The sequence below is a fragment of the Lipotes vexillifer genome, unplaced genomic scaffold (genome assembly GCF_000442215.2).
Source record: "Lipotes vexillifer unplaced genomic scaffold, Lipotes_vexillifer_v1.1 scaffold31, whole genome shotgun sequence".
NCBI classification, from domain to species: Eukaryota; Metazoa; Chordata; class Mammalia; order Artiodactyla; family Lipotidae; genus Lipotes; species Lipotes vexillifer.
The window spans coordinates 2,671,311-2,695,704 of record NW_006792454.1 but is presented as its reverse complement, the minus strand read 5'-3'; the positions used below and the strand labels follow the sequence as shown (position 1 = coordinate 2,695,704).

At 40.2% G+C, this 24,394-nt stretch overlaps 1 protein-coding gene across 1 annotated transcript in view; it reads left to right on the top strand.

Annotated features, from left to right (window-relative positions):
* The window catches only part of FREM1 (FRAS1 related extracellular matrix 1), a 154,427-nt gene that overhangs the window by 108,725 nt on the left and 21,308 nt on the right, over positions 1-24,394 (top strand). The window contains exons 24-27 of the mRNA XM_007465647.1: positions 5,786-6,200; positions 12,063-12,264; positions 12,979-13,123; positions 22,300-22,429. Coding sequence (XP_007465709.1) covers positions 5,786-6,200; positions 12,063-12,264; positions 12,979-13,123; positions 22,300-22,429 — 892 coding nt within the window. The remainder of the gene's footprint in view (positions 1-5,785; positions 6,201-12,062; positions 12,265-12,978; positions 13,124-22,299; positions 22,430-24,394) is intronic.

Genomic DNA, 24,394 nt, shown 5'->3' with positions numbered 1-24,394 from the left:
TCCTGCTTCCCCCCGTCAACGCCTATGGGAGAGTCTGTTGAAGACATTAATGACTGTATTGGAGAAACCAGAGATCTACTGGTGAAGCCAAAGAATGAACATGTAAAGATGTTGAGAAATAACAATTAGGCCTTCATCAGATGGTAGAGATGAGCTGAAAATGAAAAACAAAATCCCTGATGTAAGGATTGGTGATACCATAACAGTTTCCTAACTCACATGCATAGAGAGTCATACTAGATGGTGTTTTAGAAATCATTCATCCCAGGAATGTCTAACTTTCTAGATTCTGAAGAGACTTACGTGAGAGGTTTAAAAAATTCAAATTCTTGGGCCTTACCGCAGAGAGGCAACTTTGGTAAGTCCAGTTTCGGGCCCAGGAATCTGTATTTTTAAAAGCTCTCCAGGTGATTCTGATGCTATTGGGACTAGCCATCTCCAGTCTGGTCCAGTCCATTGTTCCAAGTATGTTCTGAGGAGTTTGAAGATTTACAGGAGGCTTCTGAGGGCCTCCCAGAGACAGAAAATGAAGGGGCTGAATTGGTGGGACTCTGCAGCTCACATCCTAATTTTCTGAGATAACTTTGTTTGGTTTAGTTTTTTGTTGGTTTGACTTTTAGTTTGTCTTGCACACTGAGCTTCTGGGCAAGGCTTTCTTTTAGCAAAAAATCTGTGGTTCTATTTCCTAAAATGAGTGATTAGTACCACCAATGATACAAAGATGCAGAATGATGTGGGCTGGTACAGGAAGGAGACAATAAATAATAGGGATTCAAGAGTGGGCAACTACTCCCTTTTAATTCTCTCAGTCCTTCTGTTTCTAGAAAGAAGTCTCAGGCCTGTGCTCATATGTACTTAACAGCTCTTCAATATTAACTGTTTTTCCTTTTTAGCAAAGAGTGTACAGGCCTCAGGCTCCAAGCCATTGGCCAACAATATCTAGCTAGAATGAAAAACAGTTTGTTGTCCTGTATTTATTTTTATAGTATTTGTAGTGGTTAAGTTTTTATGAGTGAAAACTTTGAGCTTTTAGTATTTAAAAGGTTTCTTTTCAAGTACATTTACTTAAGCAGAAAAGTGAGTTGATATAAAACAAAACAGTAGGTAATAAGAGTACAGGTAGTACTAGAAAATGGCAACAATTGTGATGATGGTGTTTGAATGACTTAAGATTAGGGAACAGGTCCATAGAGAGACAGTAAACAAACAACAAGGGTTGAAAAGCATTGATTTAATCCAATCCCTTCATTTATATGTAGGAAAGCTAGTATTGCTTGAACACCTGTAATGCATCAGGCAGTGTTCTAGACCCTTTTTTGTGTGTATATCATTTCCCTTAAGCTTTACACCACCACCTTGAGAGAGATGTCTTGCTCCCATTTTATGGATGAGAAAACTGAGTTTCCAAGAGACAAAGAAAGTCACCTAAATTGACATAAGTAAGTATCAGAGCTGAACTTGGGCTGAGTTCTCATTTTGGAGAGGTCTTTCCATTATACCTGGTTTTACCAAAAATTTGTGGACAATTTGTACTTGTGGGAAGGAACCTTCTCAATGTGTCATTCTGATGTTTGGCCAGCAGTTTTACATATTTATAGTGGAAGAGCCTAGCATCTGCTGAAGACCCTCCCTTTAATCTTGTCATTTCACTAACCCAATCATCGATGCTGTGTTGTTTGTCAAGTGGCGCTCAACCAAAGCTGAAAGCCTGTTTTAATGAAAGTGTGATTATGGTGCTTTTTAAAAATTAAATATATGCAACCAATCTAATCACCTAAATTTATGTTGCTTGCTGTTAAATCTGGCAAGGAATTTGGCTGGGTAGAAGAGATAAATTCTGCGGCAGAGAATTTTCCCCCTTCTCTTTTTAATGTAAGCTATGGCAGCATTAATTAAACGGGGGAGTTTCATGGTCAGATTTTACCTTCTGCAAAACTATTTTGTGAATCATAAATTTCTCCTGTATTGTTTGGTGCTGCTGGCCTGGAAGAAAGATTTGGCATCGCATCCTGGGACAGATGACACCAAGTGATTAGCAAGCTGACTTCAGCTGCTGGCAGCCGGGGACTAAAAGAACATGCTAATGTCCTCCATTTTGACATGCCGGCTGGACTTTTTTTTTTTCCTTTTTTTTTTTTTTCTGAAGAACTGGCTCTATTTATGATTCCATTTTTATCTTTTAAATGCCATGACAGATGGCAGATTCTTCAGCCAACTCTATTGCCAGGAAATGCAGAAAGCTTGAAAGCACCATGGTAATGGTGAAATCAGACCAGGCAGGCACCCCAGACAAATCTAAGAGCCATTCCCCAAATTTCATGAGACAGTGGTCATCTTGGCTATGTCTCTTCTCAAGGGAGGGGGTGGTAATAAAGGAAATGGGACCCACAGAAGGAGCTGCTACCTCGATACCACCAGCTTCTTAAGCTTGGAGTGGATGCCATAACAGCAATGGCACTATTGTTTTAGAACTTGAAAATACGTTTGGAAGGTTTCTTTTGAGGGGGGTGGTAGTGCAGCATTTGTAAGATCATCTGGTCAACCTTTGCAGACACGAAGCACTGACCTTGTCTCACTGGTTCTGCTGGGCTTTTTTTTTTTTTTTTTACTGGGAAGCCAACCATGACCATCCTCCCTGTCTCTCTCTCTCTGATAATGTTCTCTGCCTGTGAGTAGTTTGCATTGTTACTTGTGAAGGTGGAATGATGTGTGTGATCCAGTCCTGTTGAGGCACTGTGTCCTTTTCACCACTGGCTTCTTAGCTTTCAGTCAGTGCAGACAGCTGCCTTGGGGTCCCAGCTGGGAACGCTGGCCTCAGTTAAACATATTTCTTACTCTTACACGGTCCCTCTCCCGCTCGCCCTCATTCCCATCTGTCTGATGGCAGGCCGCCAATTTCCCACATGGTCAAATGCCCGTCAGAGGCAGGGAGGAGTCTGCGATGGACCGCCTGGATCAGGAGAAAACTTCAGTGCCCCCCCCCACGGGTCACACACACACGGATAAATGCGGCCGCCTCGAGACTGAGCTTGGAGGACCTTGTTGGGCAATTCTGGAATTCAGTCTCCAGAGAAGAAAGTCAGAATCTGGTACTCAAAATGACTGCCCCTGATGAGCCCCTGGCAGTCACTGGGCCTCCCACTTCACCTCCTCGCCCCTGATGGCTGCCTCTCCCCTTCCTTTTTCTTTCTTCTCCACCAGTATTTGACCTGCTTTTAATGGGGCACAAAGACCTTAATTCCACAATTAATGCTAATACTAGAAATACATGTCCTCTGGCTTAAATTTTTTGCTCAACTCTAAATGGCTAATTTAAAACTCTCCACAAGAGCATGTGTTGATATAGGGATCTGGTAGGGAATAGACAGCCACTTTACTGTGAAAGAGGGCAGAGTAGGAAGCATGAAACGTGTTTCTGGAGGGGTTAAGTGAAAAAAGGAGAAATTGGAGGCCCTGAGGGAATGCCTAGTCTCCTTATTTTACCTCTGGTCAGATGATAGGCTCCAGGGAGGAAACACGGAAAAGTCAACAGGAAAACAGTGGAATAAAGGCATAATTCCACGAAAAGCTTCCCCTGAGAAACAGACCATGATTTTTGTACCTAAAAAATGTGTATCGCTTGATCTTTGAAACTGTCAAGGTGACTAGTAAGTAAAAAGTTGAAGTACACACACAAATATTTTTCTAGGTGTGCTTTTCTTCCTTTTTTAAAAAATAATGAATTTTGCAAACACTTCACGATCCAGCTATGAAATTGCCCTCTTTGCTTAGAATATATTTATCCAAATGTATTGTTTTGTTTTAAGGAAGCTATGTGATTTTGCTCAATCTACAATTCTAAAGTTAATTCTGTATTCTTTTCCAAACTGTAAAAATAATGCTGTGGACAAAACCAGGTTATATTCTTTACAAGACAAGGTGTGTGAAATGTCAAAAATGTGCTTTATCTGTAGTATTTCACTTAGCAGTTTTAACTTTTTAGACAAGAATTTCTATGCATCACATTCCTATTTTCCTTGTAGGCAGTCTTATCAACTAGATAATTAGAAAGCTCAAAATTTTTAGCCTAGCCCTCAAAGCGAAATCTGTATCAGCCAAACTCATCTTTTACTTTTTGTCCAGCTGCAGTTTCCCCTGAGTCCTTTGCCTCAGGCAGGCTGGCTGATACTTGACGCCCACACAGCCTGCTTTCATGTTCCCTCATGTTCAAAAGCAAAGCATCAACCCTCCAACCCTGAAGGATAAGACACATTTTGTAAAGAATGAAAAACTTGGTAGTCACATTTGTCAGATTAGTAAAGTAAATATAAACCCCATATCTTCTCTAGTTTTGAAAAAGAACCTCCTAAGTAAATTATTATATAATTTAATGTTATATGCCACTGCAACAGTTTTAGACGTGTTTACATCCATGGAATATAAGAGTATCTCTCCCCCCCATGAATATTTCAAGCACCTGGTACATGGAGAAAAACGAATAGACACAACTCTGTGATTATTTCAAAGTACATTTCTTTCACCTACAGTGAATGTGTCAGTTCCATTTGAGTAGTGATTTCCTAACTTGTTGGAGTTTTAATAGTGCATTCTGTGGGCTTAATTTCACGATGGTCTCAATTGTCCTTCGAATAGAAATTACATGTTGAAATGTTCTAAAGATCATTTCAATTAGTTTAATTTTGAGATTGGCAGTGCTGGGTGGAATGTGATTTAGTGATCGATATAATCAGAAGCACATTACGGTATCACAGAACCTGCGATTGTAAGAAAGATTTTGCTCACCTTGGATTTCTATCATTTCAGTTTTCTCTTTGTAGGTCTGCAGTGGTACTCAGTTACCACAACTCTTCCTTAGAGGACTGCTAAACCAGCATTTATTAAAAACTCTGCAAGGGCAAAAGGTGTGAGGTCAGAAAACCTGGGTTCTGGTCCCAGCTCTGTCTCCTACCTGCCTTATGATCTCCTGCCACATTTCTGAACCCTTGTGCTCTAATTTTCTTTTCTTTAAAGCAGGAGAATAATCATTGTCTAATGGCTCTCCCCCATATCTTGTCAGGGGCAAATGTGGAAGCTCAAAGAAAAGTATATGAATTGAGTGAATTAGCCAAATTTAGCCCACTCAGCATTTTATTGGATGAGCTTCCATTGATCAGTCTTAAGAGTTTAGCTTAATATAGCACAGGGAGATCAGCTTGGTGCTTTGTGTCCACCTAGAGGGGTGGGATAGGGAGGGTGGGAGGGAGACGCAAGAGGGAGGAGATATGGGGTATATGTATATGTATAGCTGATTCACTTTGTTATAAAGCAGAAACTAATATACTATTGTAAAGCAATTATACTCTAATAAAGATGTTTAAAAAAAAAGTTTAGCTTATTAAATTCTCACCAAAAAATACAGTTGCAAAAGTCTATATATATTAAATGAGTGTACTCTTCAAACTAGTGCAGTGGATCTGAAAGGATATGAAATTCCTATTTGGGGCAAGGAATTACACTAAGTACTGACAAGCCTGAGAAATATCATTGGCATACTCTGCCCCATCATGTGAGTTACCATCAATGTTGATGAAAAAATACTTTGGGAGTTAGAATGGTCCATTTGTGCATTACCTAGTGATTGGTTTAATGAATAGAATAGTGTCCTCCTGAAAGATCCGCCCTTGAGTTTTCACTTTTGTCCCAGCACGACATATCCTTTAGTAAAGGTGTGTATTGTTAACATTTCATTCCAGTAGATGGTGACACAAGAATCCATGTTGAAGGCTGCCTTGCCTCTCTTTGCCAGATTCATCGTGAGCAATGGACTGCAGACCAAGCCCGGGGTGTTTGAGATCACACTGGAGACTGTGGACACAGCCTTACCCGTGGTGACCAGGAACAAGGGGCTGAGACTGGCTGAAGGGGCCACGGGCCTCCTCTCCCCTGACCTCCTTCAGCTGACCGACCCTGACACTGCAGCGGAGAACCTCACCTTCCTTTTGGCCCAGCTTCCACGACACGGCCAGCTCTACCTGCGGGGGACAGTGCTGCTTCCACACAGTTTCACTCAGCTGGACGTGGACAGCGGGCATGTGACCTACAGGCACTCGGGAGGGCACTCTCGCACCGACCGCTTTACTTTTGTGGCCACGGATGGGACAAACGAAGGCTTTCTTGTGGATGGGAGAAGGTGGCAAGAACCTGTTTCATTCACCATCCAGGCAAGTATGACAAATACATGGTCCTTGGCCAGAGATGTGGAGAGAACGACTTCCAGGAGAACTGTTGCCTTATTTCCTTCCTTCTTTCATTCAGATGTGTAGTGTGTGTCTGCAGTGTGCCAGGCACTAAGGAAGGCACCAGGCATGTTAATATGAACAAAACAGTTGTGCTCCCTGTGTATGGGCTAATGACTGGCCTTTGGAGTCAGTGGTGGTACAGAAAGGACCACAGAACATGGGCTTTGGAGTCAGACACACCTAGGTTGGAATTTCTCTTTTAAACATTTTAATAGATGTGTGACCTTAAAAGAGTTCTTTGACTCTTCTGATTCTACTTTGCCTTCTTTGAGAAACAATCCTTACGCATTATGCTGAGAATTAAATAAGATTAGGTATCCAAGGTACTAGCATATTGCCTGAAATACATCAGATATTCTATCTCTTGTGATTACTGTAACAACATCTAACTACACTATTATGTTGATGCCTTTTGGTCTGTTATCTACTGGCATTTTAATGGTTTTCAAGTACACACATGGAAACTTATGAAGCAGCACCAATATTACACATGTATTAATGGTGGGGATAATAACGGTAGCAGCTACAATTTTTGGAGTGTTAACTGTAGGTCGGACCCACTTTCCATAAATCTCATTTAATTTTCATAAAAATCCAATGAACTAAGTTTTATTACCCCCATTTTATAGATGGTCAGGAGTTCAAAAGTTAAATAATTTGGTCAAACACACATAAAGATCTCAAGTCTTTTTGATCCCCAATGCTGTGTCCTTTCTGTGGTACTACACTACCACAGTTGTGTTGACTGTTACGATGGTTCTTGGAGGGCATAATGTGTGTTTCTTTTTTAGTCAAAACACATCAAGTATGTTCTGGCTCTCAAAGCCTTGAATCCAGTCTCCTTGGATATAGTTCACCCTGTTCTACACACTTCCACCAACAGCAAAAAAAGATGTAAATCTGTCTCTTAATTCAGGATACATTCTGATTATGTAAAATAATAATAATTTTCTCTTGCTCTTTCATCTCTGTCTTAGAGTTCTCCAGAGAAACAGAACCAAGAGGATGTATATAATTTATATACATATAGATTATGAGGGGGGGGGAGAAAAAGAGAAAGGGAAAGGTTGATTCAATTGATTTATGTTCAGGAATTGGCTCATGCAATTGTGGGGTCTGACACATCCAAAATCTGCAACGCAGGCCAGCAGCCTGAAAATTCCAGCAGGAGTTGATGTTGCAGTCTTGAGTCCAAAGGCAGTTTGGAGGCAGAATTCCTTCCTCTTCAAGAGACTTCAGTCTTCTCTTAAGGCCTTTAAATGATTGCGTGAGGCCCACCCACATTATAGAGGGTAATCTGCTTGACTCAAAGGCAATTGATTGAAATACTAGTCCCATCTAAAAAAAAAAAAATTGCCTTCACAGGAGCATCTAGCTGGTGTTTGACCAAACATCTGGACATCAAACCTGGCTAAGGTGACATATCAAATTAACCATCACAGTCTTTATCTAAGGTGGGATCTGAGGAGGAAGGTGGGGAGTTATGATCACATGGAGTGGATACAAGATGAATCTTTGGCATGAGGGAGGTCCAGAAAGTGGAATGAAATTATGATGTACTAGGAGAAAAGAGAAGGTGTTGGTAATATTGGTGCAGTATGTAAGAATTACTTTGTACATAGTAAAATTACTCTGTTTCTTTTTAAATTATGTTTTACTTGTTGTTAGTTTCATCCCACTCTTCAGTCTGTTAATATCTTTTTCTTGACCCCTGACCCCCCACACAATGTAGAGAAATGTCACTGTACTGCCCAACCTGGAATAATGTTCTGGTCTATTTGGTTGCAAATTTGTAGGAGTTATTAATTCTGAGTGCAGGCATAAGAGTTCTGCACTACACTCCAGAACAGAGAGGGAAAAGGGGGTACAGTTTGAAGAGAGTACCAGAACTTAAATCAGGTTTCTCCCAGCACCAAAAATATCTTAAAGAACATGGTTATCATAGGAGAGTTATCTCTTGGAAGTTGTAGAATTTACTGATAGGGAAATATTCAATACATGTTGTAAAGGTTTTTCATGAAAAGTACAAGGGTTTCCTTGCCTTGTGTGTTAAAAAGCAAGCAAGCAAACAAACAAAAAAACCTCACAAGGAAGGCCTCAAACTTTCTCCCATAATTCCCCTGAACTTCCTGGTGTCTCTGAGCCAAGAAGTCAAACAATTTAGGAAATGACTCACCCCTCCAGCAGTGCAGGAGAGTGACCTCCTCAGTCTCTTGCTTTTAAGAGCTTTCTCTGGCAAGACAATAAGACGTCAACCACCACTGAGTGATGAATTGGTCCAAATAGGTCTACTAAGCATGGGTGCACTACTGTTGTGGTCCCAACCTGGGTAAAGGGCAGGACAAAGCTACTGGATTTAAACACAAAACTGATACCAGCAGGCACTCATCTGACGTTCATTTCGTAGGAAATCATGTCTATCCGACCAAGTTTCTGCAGTCTTTTTTTTTAACTGAAGTATAGTCGATTTACAATGTTGTATTAATTTCTGCTGTACAGCAAAGTGATTCAGTTATACGTATATTTACATTCCTTCTTTTTTAAAATATTCTTTTCCATTACAGTTTATCATGGAATATTGAATATAGTTCTCTGTGCTATACAGTAGAACCTTGTTGTTTATCCATTCTGTATATAATAGCTTACATCTGCTAATCGCAAACTCCCACTCCATCCTTCCCCCAGCCCTTCTCCCTTAGGGAACCACCAGTCTGTTCTCTATGTCCGGAAGTCTCGTTCTGTTTCGTAGATAGGTTCATTTGTGTCATATTTTAGATTCCACATATAAGTGATGTCATATGGTATTTGTCTTTCTCTTTCTGACTTACTTCACTTAGTATGATAATCTCTAGTTGCATCCATGCTGCTGCAAATGGCATTATTTCGTTCTTTCTTGTGACTGAGTAGTGGTCCATTGTGTGTGTGTGTGTGTGTGTGTGTGTGTGTGTTTATACCACATCTTCTTTATCCATTCATCTGTCAGTGGACATTTAGGTTGTTTCCATGTCTTGGCTATTGTGAATAGTGCTGCTATGAACATAGTGATGCATGTTTCTTTTTGAATATAGTTTTGTCCAGATATCTAAGATTCTGCAGTCTTGGTGTAATGATTCCTGTAATCTTTCTTAAAAGGAGACAATGGGAGTGGGGGTGAGGGAGAAGGGACCAGCATCACTGCTTTCTAAGGTTTAGGCAAGTGTGAGATGATTTTTAGTAAATCCAACACAAGTGATCATAAGGATGTAGCCTTTTTAAAAAAATGTCTTATACTCCAGTATTTTAAAATGCTTCTGTTATACTGATCCAAAAGACCTGCTTTTGAAGAAACTAGAAATTTAATAAGACTAGAATAGATTTTAACACAAAGTAGGACTGAAGACACAACAGGGGACCATGTAACTGGAGTGTAGATATTAACAATTTTTTAAAAACAAATGAACACAACAGGCATTTATTCATTTTGTAATACTTTGATTTTTAAGGAAAATATAACATTAAAAAAATCCCTATACTCAAGTATTTACCAACTTTGAGGGTTACTTACATGGCTTGAAGTATTTGTATTTTTCCCCTCTTGACATTGACCATCCTTCCTACTAGTCACCTTGGAGCTTCTCCCCCAATGGCCATGATAAGTGTTTGACCCTCCACCTCCCACCCAACCTCACAGCTCTGAGGGTGCCATCCACACTTTTTTAGGAGAGGAGAATGACTAACTTTTGAATATGTCTGTTGCTATTTCAGATTATAAAATAATTGTTGTAAAGAATTCATAAACTACAGAAAAGGACAAAAAAATAACCCTTCATCATCCTACTGCTGTCAGTGGCTTCCTTGCATTCTTTTATTGCAATAAAAAAGGGATGATATTATATGTACTATTATGCATATTGCCTGTTTCCACTCATAAAAATTTCCTCATGTCATTAAATCTTCCTTGAAACCACAATTTTTTTTTTTTTTTTTTTTTTGCGGTACGTGGGCCTCTCACTGTTGTGGCCTCTCTCACCGTGGAGCACAGGCTCCGGACGCGCAGGCTCAGCGGCCATGGCTCACGGGCACAGCCGCTCCGCGGCATGTGAGATCTTCCCGGACCGGGGCACGAGCCCGTGTCCCCTGCATCGGCAGGCGGACTCTCAACCACTGCGCCGCCAGGGAAGCCCGAAAACACAATTTTTAAAGGCTGCATGGCACTCAATCTCAGGCAGAGGTGGTTTATAAATCGCCTGTTGGACTTTTATGTTTTATGGAATTTTTTGTCAATTGCTATTACAAATTATATTTTAGTCAACATCCATATATATATATTTGTGTACATATGTATTTCTGTAGGATACATTCAAAAACTGAAAATTTTGTATCACAGTATATGTGCATTTTTAATATACATATACGTCTAATTTATCTCCAGAAAATTTTCACTAATTTGCATTTGTACCAGCAAAATATAAAAGTGTCTGTTTTTCCAAACATTTACCAACATGAGGTATGATTACGTTCTTTAATCAAAAAGCAGCTTGCCAACTTAAAATGAAAAAAACTTTTTGGTTGTTACAAAATTCCATACAGAAATACTCAAAGGAGAAGCGGTAATTTTTCCTCATCCCCAAAAGACAAATGAACAGGTTTGTGCAAATGCTCCCAGAATTTTGTCTATGTCTGTATGAACATATATACGTATTTGTTTTGATCAAAAATGGTAGTGTAGTTGTCTCCTATTCTGCAGCTTACTGGGTTTTGTTTTTTACCAGTTAACCTTGAATGGTGGGAATTTTTCGTTACTAGTTTGTCCTGCCTCCTTATTAATAGCTGAATAGCAGTTTATCACATGGTCATACACAAAAATATATATAGTCTTATCATTGACACTCTTTGGTAGAATTACAACAGGATCATTTGGGGTAAATAAAGTTAAAATTGGAACGATTAGGAGTGAAGGGAAGTACAAGTGTCCTTGTACCTCTTTTGTGGTATCAGTGATGAATTGTGCTAATTCATCCTAAAATGTTCCCTCCGTGAACTATAAGAGTCATTTTGAAGAGGGACTGAGCTCCATACCATACCTGAATGAGGCCCTTTGTAGTGTTTGAAACTATGTATCTCTTTCACTCATGAGTAGTTGCCCATCACAATCTTCACAGGTTGAGTCTACCTGTTTAGTTACCGGGTTCTCACTGTCAATAAAACAAATATGCAAGTGCCTATAGATAAGCACCTTTCACTTTTTTTTTTTTACTGAGGTATTTTTATTTCTACTCAACGTTTTTGCTATCTTAACAAAGACACGACAAAAAAAAATGTTCAATGCATTTGTAAAACCTTACATGTTTTCTTCTGTAAGTCACCAAACACTGGGAAAAAGGGGAAATCCTTCTGTAGAACTAATATTAAGTTTGCAATACAATTCTTGGGTCAGTTTTAATGTATTCATTCAACAAGTGTTTCTTGAGCTTCTGTTATAGCTGGGCATTGTGCCAGGTGCAGGGAATAGTTGGGGAGAAAAAGACATGTATCTGCCCTCAGGGAGTTTAGGTCCTAATGGGGTAGTCAGACGGTGGACAAATAAATAAAGCTGGGTCAAAGTTTACAGTAGAAAGTTGGCCTCTCTTCCAGGCACTATGATGTTTGCTGAGGATATTGTGAATGAGATAGTTTTCAGCAGAAATTAACCCATAAGGAATCTGAAATTCAGGAGCGTTTGTCATTGTTGAACCATTAAAGCCCTGTGTTGCTTGGGGATGAGAAGCCTTTGTATAACACTGTGTGTAATTATTGATCATACAGGTGGACCAGGTGGACAAAGCAGCCCCCCACGTCACACATTTGCATTCCCCTTCTCAAGTGGGGCTCCTGAAAAATGGTTGTTATGGGATTTACATCACTTCCCACGTGTTGAAGGCATCGGACCCAGACACTGATGGCAATCAGATCATCTTTAAGATTTTACGAGGCCCCCAACATGGACATCTGGAGAATACAACAACAGGTACTGCCTTCCTAACTCCTTGTAATTGCTCATTTTAAAATACCCAGTGGCTGGCAATGCTAGACAGTAATTTAATTAAGTGCAGGCCCATTTGGTAAACACTCCCCAGGGCTTCCTGATAGATGCAGTTTATAAATCAATATAGGTGCTAAAGAGGGTTTGAAGCTGAGTTTTCCTAAATTCATCTTGAGTGGGAGAACTAAATACTGATACACAGTTCATTGTTTATAACTTTGTTTTCAATAACCAGATCGTAATATATTGACAGGAACACACATTGTCAGGACCAAATTCATATTTGTGACTCATTTTTCTCTATCATGCATTCCAAGGTGATATAAGTTCATTAAAAACAATTTTTTTGGTGTAAGTTTTCTCTGGATTTTATCTTATTTCTGCTTTATGAAGACAATGATCACAATATGTCACTAAACAGGATGGCACAGAATTTTAGATTTTATTACTGTATCTTCCTACTCCCGCTCTATTTTCATATTTAAGGTACAATATTTCTGAGACAAAGTAATTTGGAAGTCTAATTTAAGTTCATTGAATTTGAATTTTAAGATAGTTACATTTTATTAATTTCTTTAAAAAATATACTTTGGCTATTTTTAAAGAGGAGTTTGAAATAAAATAGCCATAAAATTGTATCAGCTCTTACCTAATATTTTGTTTGATTACCAGTGAAACTCATTTACTTCTTTTTTGTAGGTGAATTTATCCATGAGAAATTTAGCCAAAAGGACTTAAACAGTAAGACCGTTCTTTACATCATAAACCCATCTTTGGAAGTAAATTCAGATACCATGGAATTTCAAGTCATGGACCCCACAGGGAACTCTGCCACTCCTCAAATGTAAATTCTTTTGCTTATTCAATAGTCCTGCATATAATGTCCAGAATGTATCTTATTAGGAAAGCGAAATGTTATTTTTTAATCAGAATCTAAGAGGACAAATTGATGGATTATTTCACAAGCTCATAGAATTGATTTTGGAGAAGGAAGCTTCTATTACTGCTTGATAATGGGAAAGCCAGTAGCTTCACAGAATATGGAAACGTTAAAAAGTTAAATTCATTAACTTAACTGGGTCATTCATTTTATGCATGCATTTACAAATGCATGTCCTTTCACACCCACAGAGGTTTCTGTCTTGACAATTCACTGGCATCCAGGACTGAGCTTGTAGGCTCATGTACAAACCATGCAGCAAGAGGTCACTCTAGGACCGTGTTAGTAACCACAGTTTCCTAAATCTAAATCTCTAAAATATCTAGAACTGGGAAGAATGAGGAAGTCAGGAAATGCTAGCAAAACATCTTCTCTTCCCAAAAACCCAAGCAATAACTAGTGACTGCTTTTGTAAGTCAGTAAACCTACCATAGGTAAGGTGAAGACAGTACAAAGAGGAAAACAGACTTGGGGAGATATTAAGTGATACTTAGAATTTGTATAAAGTGTATGTCTTTCAGAATAGCCAGAGTAACAAACCCTCAAAATTAACAGTATTCACAGACCATAGTAATTTCACTCACCAGGTCCCTATTCTAAACTTTTTTGGAAGGTATACCTTGAATAACTTACCAGCTGTCAGATGGTCACAGAAAGGTTAATCATAGCCCAGTTCTTCACGTGCAGTGTTTTTCCTTTCTTTTTAAGTTTGATACCCTTCCCAGTCACCTCAAAGGAAAGTTGTTCATTTATCCTAGTTTTAGTATTTACCTTATCCTAGTCAAACTATGTCCCATAAGTGAGGACAGCTCCTTTACGGGGCTTTTATGACAGAATATGGACAAAGGAAGAAAAGAAAAATTGAGAAATTCACCTCTGCTCCCTTCATTCTTGCTTTTTCTTTCTAATCCTGAATTGTAGTCCCAATATCTGCCAGCAGAGGTCTCTGTAGTCATTGTTAGAAAAACACGTCTTTAACAAAACATGTTCCCAGGGTCCCACCTCTATTGCCTGAAGTACCTGGTCCAGATTTTTACCGAGTGGCTACTGTAGGCCAGGTGCGCAGTACAAGAAGCTGGGAAATAGGTATGAGCAAGGAAGTCCTGTCCCTTGACATTAAAATACAGTCATGGCGCTATAAAAGTAAAACAGCTGCCCACCTACCATTAAAATGCTCTTGCCTCGGGATTACAATCTTTATAGAAAATGTATTACCTACTTGCAATTCAGACAAACGTCTTCCAATTTTCAAGGAAATGATTTTTTAAAATCCTGCTCCAAAAATATTAATAAATTGATTTCACTTGCTTTTTAATAGTTCAACTAAAAAACCTAAGAATATTGATCAGACTTGCTACTCATCAAATACTGACTGCTGGTCTTCCACATGAGAACACAGCCTAGGTGCCAGAGAATTTTTTTCCCAAAATAGAGCTAGATTGATACTGCTTTACCTACATAGCCTTTTCAGTCCTCATTGTTACCAAGGGCATTGTTTTTGAAGATGATTTATGATTTTAAATAATCCTCAAATTTATTGCAGAATCACAGCATTTATAACCTTACTTGAGGCTTTTAAAATAGGCTCCTACTTGTACTGGATACCTTTTTTCAGGTACTTACACTGAAGTTGTTTCTAATTCAGCTTGTAATGATTGGAACCAGTGGAATATAATGTAAAATATGCCTACTGATGGTTAATCCCAAATAACTTTGAATGGATCTGACATATATTAAGTTGTCTCCTCTAGAGTGGGTGGGGGGAGGTGGAAACTACTCAGCGCTTACCTTTATAAATTTTGAAGGATATAGTTGGCCCTAACCTCATTTGTAAGTAGATGTTTTTTGGAACAAGAAGAACTTTTTTTTTTCCCAGCAGGAAACAAATGTTATGAATAGTGGCCTGTCTTCCCATGAGAGCCAGCAGGAAGCTACTTACACATACACTATAAATCACAGGCATTTACAATATAGGTTTCTGCTCTAGTTCATTGCTCTTCGTTTAATCGTCAAAACCACCTTTAAGTTAGGTACTGTCATAATCCAGAATTTACAGGTGAAGAGTCTGAGGCAAGGAGATAGGAAGTGATTCTTCCAAGCTCATACATCTAGCTGGTGAAGGAGCTAAGATTTAGGTCCGGAAAGTATGGTTCTTGAGTCCATGGTTTTCCTCAATGCACTAAAGGACTTTCTGCCCACTTAATGAGTGTGCGGAAACGGCCTATAGGAAAAGGAGCAGCAGACTCAGCTCCCTTCTTTCTCTCCAGTCTTTGGCCACCAAAGCAGCAAGAAAGGGGGAATACTTACTCCCCAAGACCTTAAATGTAAGTTACATTTACATTTCAATATGAGTGTGTACTCCATGGCTAAGGCGCTGGGGGTTATGGGATAGATAATACACAATAAACCACTGGACTGAGAGCCAAAGGACAGGGTTTGAGCCTTGGCTCTCCCACTGACCTGGGTCAAGGCTTACTCACCTTTGTTATCTCATCTGTAAATTGGGGGCAGTACTACAATTTCTTCAGTGGAACGAATGAGGTAAAACATATGTAAGCATCTTCTATACTTAAAGTCATTAACAAATGTGACCTGTGGTGTGATTACTATTGTTGTTCATTCACACGGGGGCAACAGTTGACTGAAGAAGGATCCCAGAGACATTTGTTGGCCAGCTCAGGCCCATCTCTAGTTAGAAGTTGACTCTGCATTTGTTCACAAAGTGAATAATCCATATGCTTGTTAATCAGTCGGCTAAATGCTGTGGAACTTTGTGTTCTTTTCTGGCTTAGACGGTATTAGTAGATTAATATTCTGCATGTTTAAAGGGGTGGGACCTTCTATAACACAGCTGAAGAGACAGGTGGGTGCAATCTGGAGCAAAATGGAGGCTCTTTGAAGAACAAGAAGGACCCGTGTTCAGTGGGAATTGTCCCAGAATCTTGACTGCTAGTAAGTTTTTGCCATGGCAGCATTTCTATAGAATATCATTCCTGAAGGGCCAATAGATATTCCATTAGAAATAGTGTTCGTAAATCTTAATGTAATCAAGTTATTGCTAGCTAGCTTGCGTGCTGCTTAATGCATCAAATGCCAGAGTCACGAAGATGCTTGTGTACACTGGGAATCTTCGAGAGAGGGGTATAGTATGCAACATATCTCAACCTGATTTGACTCTAGAACCAAGACCACCCTGCCCCAGAATAGCTCATGAAACAAGTTTTTCATGGGATACATTTGGGAGACATTTTATTGTAAATAGAAGTTATTATAGAACACTGAAATCCATGGAAATTTGCATCAAGATTTAGATTTGGTTAAGTGCCAAAATTTCAGGCACTGTGCTAGGCGCTTTTACATATGTTGTCCAATTTAATCTACAAAACACAATCCTCTGAGGGTGATAAGAAAATCAGGCTCAAAGCATTTAAGTAATTGGCCAGGAGTCACTAAGTGAATGAATGGCAGAGGCCACAGTGCACGCTGACCTCAACGTGAGTGCTCATCTTACCGGCTCACGCCTTGGCGTGATTCACTCGTACGCCCACGACAGCTCTCTAGTCCGATGTGAATCTCAAGGTGGTCTGCATACCACCCAAACTCAGTTACACAGGACCACATAAAACAACCTCTGCAGACCACAGAGTATAGCTGACTTCCGACCAAGCCAGTTTCTTAACATGCATTCAGGGTTGACCTCTTTCTTGTGCCCACTGCAAAGAGGTGAACTTCAAAAGAAAAGTTGACCCTTGCTGAAGTTCTGCATAACTCAGTAGCTGCTTCTCCAGCTGCTTCGTGATTCTAAGCACTTTGATTCTTCTCTTCCCTTTGGCTACCCTAGTTCTAGCTGTTCTGGTTTTCATCCTTGGCCTTAAAAGAGAAGAGCCAAAGAAATCAAGAAGGAAAAGGAATTTCTAGCAGGCGAACTTGGCAATGCTTCAGCAGCTTTTATGAGACACATTGTAGGGGAAGAGTCTGAAACTCTTAGTTAGGTTCGGCTTTCATGTTACCTGCAAGCCAGAAGTTAAAGTATTTATCTCCAGACTAGATCTAAGAAACCACAGAGGAAGGGAAAGGAAATAGCCCTTATTAAACACCCACTGTGTACAGGTGCTTTATACATATTAACAAATTTGAATTCGCATCATTTGACGTGAATATGATTCCCCTCAATTTAAAGATAATGAAAACTGAGGTCCAGAGAGACTAACTGACCATAATCACACACTAATGAGTGGTTGTGAGGTGTGTCTGACTCCAAAGCACTTGTTTGGGGTACTAGCTGTGCTGCTTCCTGGCCTAACGCTGTTTCCCCATTATCATGAGAGAAAGACAAATATGAAAACGCAGGTGTTCATAGCATTTTTACTGAGCTTAATAGCATCCTCTTTGAGTTGATGTCTTAGATTGAACACTTGGAAAAATATTTTGTACCATTTCGATTTTCTTAAGTCATGTGCTACTTGATTATAAGTGAAGATCTAGTTATAAGGATAATTTAATCACAATTTTAGCTACTGTAAAACCTTTCACTGGGAAGCTCAAAGTACTTAATGAGTATTCATTAAGGTTCATTTAACCTCTTTGAAGTACAGACTCATTATTATTGCACTTTGGGAAGTGAGGAAACTGAGGCATAGAGCAGCCAAGTACCTTTTTTACACACTCTTGTTAACCTGGATTAATGTCCCATATCCCAAAGTAGAGATTTAATCCCAACTGATTCTTCTGGTCCATTGTTCCTTCATATAAATGAACCGAGTAGCCACAAAATAAAATATCAGAAAGTATATATTTTTGACTCTACTTTAACACTATTGACTACTTGGTCCAGACAATTCTTTGCTGTGGGGCAGTGGTGGAGGGTGAGGTGGGTGTCCTATACATTGAAGGATGCTTAGCAGCGTCCCTGGCCTCTACCCGCTAAATAACCAGTATCACCCTCCTCCCACTGTGAAAAACAAAGCTGTCTCTAGACATTGTCTAACGTTCAGAAGCATGCACAGGCCTTAGAAAACAAGAAATCATGCTTTATGATAGAATGCTCTTTTACCAATGCCACCTTTCTCTCTAGTCCAATAGGAGCTAAAGAATCCAGAGTAAGTCAGGGCTAGAAAAAACATGTGAGGATCATCTAGTCTAGCTTTGTTTTCCAGACTGTGTGAAATACGTTAATAGGGCTGGGGAGAAAAAAGTTTCAGTGGTCAGCTTAAGCTTTTCAAACAGGGAGCTAAACAAGGTTCATTATTTCCTTTAAGAAATACTTATTGAGCTCTATGTCTCAGTCACTCTAGAAGGGACTTGGTGATACATCAGTGAACCAAAGACCCCTGTTTACTTGGAGCTAAGTACCTAAGTACTTAGCTAAGTTCCTTGGTACCTAAGTAAATTAAATAGTATGGTATACACGATACGTACTTTGGAAAATGAAAGTTGGTCAGATCGAGGGGGATCACAGACACTGGATTTTGGGGACGGGCTGCGATTTTAAATTGAGTGATTAAACAGATTTTCTCGGGCTTGACTTAGAGTTAGAGAGGGACCCGAAGTCCCATCCCGTTTAATTTCTACTCCTCCATCCAGTGTCTTTCATTCACGATAGTTGTTGAGAACCAAAATTTAGCTTATACATTAAATAAAATGTTCTATTGTTTTGAGTCCCCACAACCACTTAGGGAAGTTTTCTCCCCTGGGGATGACTTTCCCCATGAGGGACATTTGGAAAGTTCTGGAAACAGTTTTGATTGTTGTAACCAGAGGGGAGTGGTGTGGCTAAATCTGGTGGATCTCATGAGTAGAGGCCAGGGATGCTGCTAAACTTCTTGTAATGCGCAGGATGGCCTCCCACCGCAAAGAATCATCTGGTCCCAGATGTCGATAGTGTCAAGTTTGAGAAGCCGTGACCTAGGGCCTTAAGGAGTTCTCGTGTCCTGCTAAGTGACTTGAAGTGATTGCCTGTGGGCTTCACAGAAAGTGTATCTATAAACTTAATTTCTGACCTTAGAGTGAGCTTTACTTTGTGATAATAGAAGGGAGGGATCATTAAAATGTGAAGATTTGAACCAACTCTTGTCTGCATGACACCTCGCAATCCAGAGCTTCCCATATTTCTTTCATGGGGTCTTGCACCTGGTTACCTACATGATACCAAGCATACGTCTGTGTGGCTTCTTTCAGGGAGAATTCCCAAGTGATTGACTACATCTCTTATTTTTCTTTCAGGTGTTTGTGTAGAGTTTTAGCAACTGCAGTCTCAGTGTAGAAAGATCTTCTTAAATACAATACTGCAGAAAACAAAAAACACATTCAAAACATGTGTCACACATATCCTCTAGGTATGCAAGTGCTTTCATGACTTAAGTATTTTTCTGGAGAATATATAGCCCGGCTTAAATTTCATGGCTTTTCAATAGATCTTTATTATTTGTAGCGAGTAGTTGTAAGAAAATAAAGTAGAACATTGTGTAATGACAATCTTAACCTCTAAGCATTATGAAGCATTCTAATGGTGTATCAGTGTTATGCATGCACTTTCCCAGACACCAAGACCCTTAATGCTTTGAAGCTGAACAACACTCTGCACGGTCCCCTTATGGATCTAGATCAGCAATCAAATCACATTTCACTTCAGACCTTGGGGTCACCTGGACCTGCAGAGTGACACTGATGAACTTTTGCTGGTCATGGTTAGCATTAGCAATGGATGGATTCTTAGAAGGTTGAACATTGAAACTCATTTGAACCTTACTGAGACTTAGCTGAAATCCATCCCTGTGTATCTATTTCACTCCTTCCCATCGTTCCCCTTTCCTCCTCTTTTATCTTTCTGTCTTTTCCCCCAATCCCTCTTGCTGATTTTGTTCTCCTTTCTCATTTATCTGGATCCTTTAGGAATTCTTTGCAATGTGTTATTTCTATTAGCATTTATAACATCCTTTTTGCTTGTTATCTTGTGATTCTTTAAGCGTAGTCACTTATTTCTTTATTTCTTGATCTGGTTCATGCCAGATTTGAAATCCGTTGCATCAAAGACCCATGAGGGGTCTTTGAATACTATTGAATATAAGTATCCTATTTTCATGTCAAAATTTTGTGAAGCCCAGCATGCCAATAATAATAAATTTCATATGTATTGATTGAATAAACATTCATACAAATTCATTCCACACTCCCACACTCCCCTTGTCCCACTGGCCCAGGGTTGGTGGAGTAGGAGACAGTGCTATTGAGTTTGTTTCACTCGTGAACTTAATCTATAGGATGTGACTGTGACACATGACTGGTACAAGGACATACAGTGATTATTAGAGGATAAACTTACTCTCTAATATGAATGATCTATAGGAGAGTCTGGAGAGCCCTGTGAAATTTGTGAATTCTATGCTCTACATAGTAGCACCCAGAATTTCTAGTTCTGAAAGGAAAAGAAAATTGTAAAGTAACTTTAAAAGTCTAGAGGAGGGCTTCCCTGGTGGTGCAGTGGTTGAGAGTCCGCCTGCCGATGCAGGGGACACGGGTTCGTGCCCCGGTCCGGGAAGATCCCGCATGCCGCGGAGCGGCTGGGCCCGTGAGCCATGGCTGCTGAGCCTGCGCGTCCAGAGCCTGTGCTCCGCAACAGGAGAGGTCACAACAGTGAGAGGCCCGCGTACCGCAAAAAAAAAAAAGTCTAGAGGAAAGAGCCTAAATCTAAGTGAAAGTTTGGGAATATAGTAAGGCAACCACTGAGGGTTTTGTGAATGGAGAATGAAAGGGAAATGAATAAAACACAAGCAACGGAAGTGGGTTAAATGATCATAGTGAAGATTGCTTATGTCTTTATTGATGAGAGGTTACAGGGGGTAAAGGATGTAAGAACATATTTGAAGAGAAATATTCAGGTGAAACATTTCAAGTTTTCTCACCTCAGAAAGGGAAACACTTCAGGGTAAAGATAAAATTGTAGTCCCCTGCTTGAGCTCGGACTGCAAGAGTCATGAAGAACTTCAGTTGGGAAAAAGAATGGTAGAGAAGGAATAGGACATTTGGTTTCAGATTTATACTGGGGATTCCATCTCTGCTGTCTGTTAGCTTTGTCATAGCTTTTTGCCTTCGAGGTAGTTATTTAACCTCTCCAAGCTCAGTGTTCTTTTCTGAAGAAAAGAAAAGAAAAAGTCCCTCTCCATGCCATGAGGATTAAAGAAGTCAGTTTCCATCAAATGTCGGGCTTACTAAATATAGCGTGGGAAAAAAGACCACCCTGTATTTAGCAAGTTTATTCAGTTGTATAGCTGCATCCAAGGTACATATTAGGGTAGCCCTTTTTTTTTTTTTCGCGGTACGCAGGCCTCCCACTGTTGTGGCCTCTGCCGTTGCGGTGCACAGGCTCTGGACGCGCAAGCTCAGCGGGCCCACCCACTCTGCGGCATGTGGGATCTTCCCGGACCGGAGCACGAACCCGTGTCCTCTGCATCGGCAGGCGGACTCTCAACCACTGTGCCACCAGGGAAGCCCCGGGTAGCCCTTTTATACGCACAGAGGAAGGGAAAGATAATGCTTTAAAACACATGCACATTCTAACTCCTAGGCACATCCTCAAAGATATCTTGTTATTAAACTGAACCCAAGTTCAGAGAATACCTGTGCCTGGAAATGATCTTGTTGTATCGATGAAAGAGGCCAAAAGATAGCAGAGAAGATTTCATATCAATGTCCTTTCCAAAAATGACCTTCTCTTTGAACTTAACACCTGCTCCTTTGCCTTCTAAAGATGCAAGTAGGAGTCTCTTTTCTATCACTAATTATTGTAAGACCTCTGATAGACTTTTAACCTTATTTCTGCATTTGTAAAATGGAATTCTAATCCGTGCTCTACATCACAGCATTGTTGAGAGCAATAAGTGAGACAGTGACAGTAAAAGTTCTTTGTGAGCTAAAATGTCCCAAACAAGTGTAAGGAGCTTGTAGCATTGGTGTAGGTTGATGAACCACTTCTGTCTCCCAGTGTGGACCAGTGGTTCAGCTTCCTACCCAGCAGAGGAGCCCCTCAGGCATCTGTTATGCATTTCTCATGATTTTCTTTCTTCTTTTCCTTACATGCATAGCTTGGAACTGAAGTGGTCTCGTATCGAGTGGTCACAGACTGAATATGAGGTCTGTGAGAATGTGGGCGTATTGCCCTTGGAAATTACCAGAAAGGGATATTCCATGGACTCGGCCTTTGTGAGTGTAAAGGTAACAAGTCTGTCAATTTTCAAGCTAAAACCTCGGTTGCTGGTTGGTGCCTTTGATTATTTCCTTAGAAGAATTCAGAGTAACTGGGGAAATTTCAAACTGCACGAGTGTTGCGCTATTCCCGAGAGTCTAAGTACAAAACCTCCTTGTCCCTCCATCACTTATCTAGGTGCATTAGCTCCTAGATAGGATATTTCTAACCCATTTTTAGTTTTTAAATCTGGTCTTTAACTCTTGAAGTTTGATTTCACAAGGGAGATCTATCCAACCTAGTGAACTTGGGCCAAACTCTGCTTTGGAAAGGAAAGTTGTAGGCAAATGTAAGTCCCCAAATGGCTTTCTCTTAGTATGCACCAGGACCATTTCCTGTGGTCTCAGTGGATGAAAAAATCAGGGAACACACCTATCGTAAGCTTCACCCAAGTCACGCAAAATTAAGAGACCATGTATCAGTACAGGCACCCTGAAATATAAGGAATTTTCAATAATTATTTTTGGACTAGTCACCTGCTATTTCTTTACACTGCCGTGGGCCGTGGAACACAACCTATGGCTTCTAGAATTGAAAGACTTTTTTAGGAGTCACTATAAAAATTGCACTTCAAGTGAATGAGAGCATGAAAATCCTGTACATACGAATGCTGGTGAATGAGCCTGAAAGACTCCCTCCTCAATCTAAGGAAAAAAGCAGTGATACTAGCTTCTGGCAAAAAAATGCCATCTCAGTTAAGTCTCAGTTACAGTAATAAGTTCAAATCACCCTCACAACCTTGTGCACATAAATCCTACTATATCCAGACTCAGTATTTATCTTTCTAGTGGGCATAGGGTCTTTTCCCCTGATCTGGGGTGTTTTATTATTGTTAAATCATCAGATAACTGGGTATCCCCTCTACCTTCCCAGTAGATAGTTTGTGGAAAAAGAAAGAACCCACCTGGATGGTTTTCTAATATTCTTCTGGTCTTCCATAAAAAGCACCATATGCTCCAGTCTGGAGTTTTGGGCCACAGAACCATTCACCATGCCAGGTAGAAACAACAGACATAGTGTGACGGAAGCTTTTGTCTGCTTAAGCTGAGTGCATACAGTGAAGCTGCCAGCTGAGTCTGCAGGCCTTTCGCAATCAGCCCGAGTCCTTCAGGGACCACTCTGCTTACAGCACAGCCTGCTGCTTTAGACTGGAGCCTATTGGCTGCTTGGCTGGGAGGAAGGAGAAGAAAGCACTCTTACCCTACGTTGTTTGCCCTGGTTTGAATCACACACCTGCACTGGACTCATTTCTGCAGCCACCTTGACTCAGCCCATTCCTTTTCCCACGTAGGATTCTGTAAGCTCAGTGGTGGTAAATACTAGGTAATTGCACTTGCAAGAACCACATGGGGAAATGTAACTCCCAGCATATGATGGGTACAGGTGTGCAATGGGCTGCCTTTCCACAGTGAAAGGTTGTTGGGGAGGAGCCTTGGCATTGTGGAGAAAGAAGAAATGGGAGCTTAGGAGGCAGTACTCTTCTTGAGCAAAATGTTTCCACTGCAGACCACTGGCAGATGTTAGGGCCTTTGGTTAGAAATGCAGATAATGTCTGAGGCCAAAGAAATAGGAATTTGTAAGTTTTTACTTGTGCCCTTCATCCCTTTGTAAGAAAGTGAAGGAAGAGAGTAACTCACTTTCCCGAACATCTCATTCAAGGACCTCTTTTTCAAACCAGCTGAAGGTTCTTTTTCTAACTCCTTTTCAACCATATTTCAAACTAAATATGTGTTCTTCACACATATTTAGGCTCCTCTGGGGGAAGTTAAGGGCACGAGATGTCAGAGCCCTTAAATCACCTCTGTTCTTCAGCCCTGGGGGACGGGAAAAAGGGGTCAGCCAATTGTCTCTTTAGACTGGACCAATTTTTTTCTTTTTTTTTTTTTTACAACTTACTTGAAGGAGCTTCTGAAGCCCTTGGTTCTGGGTGTGGA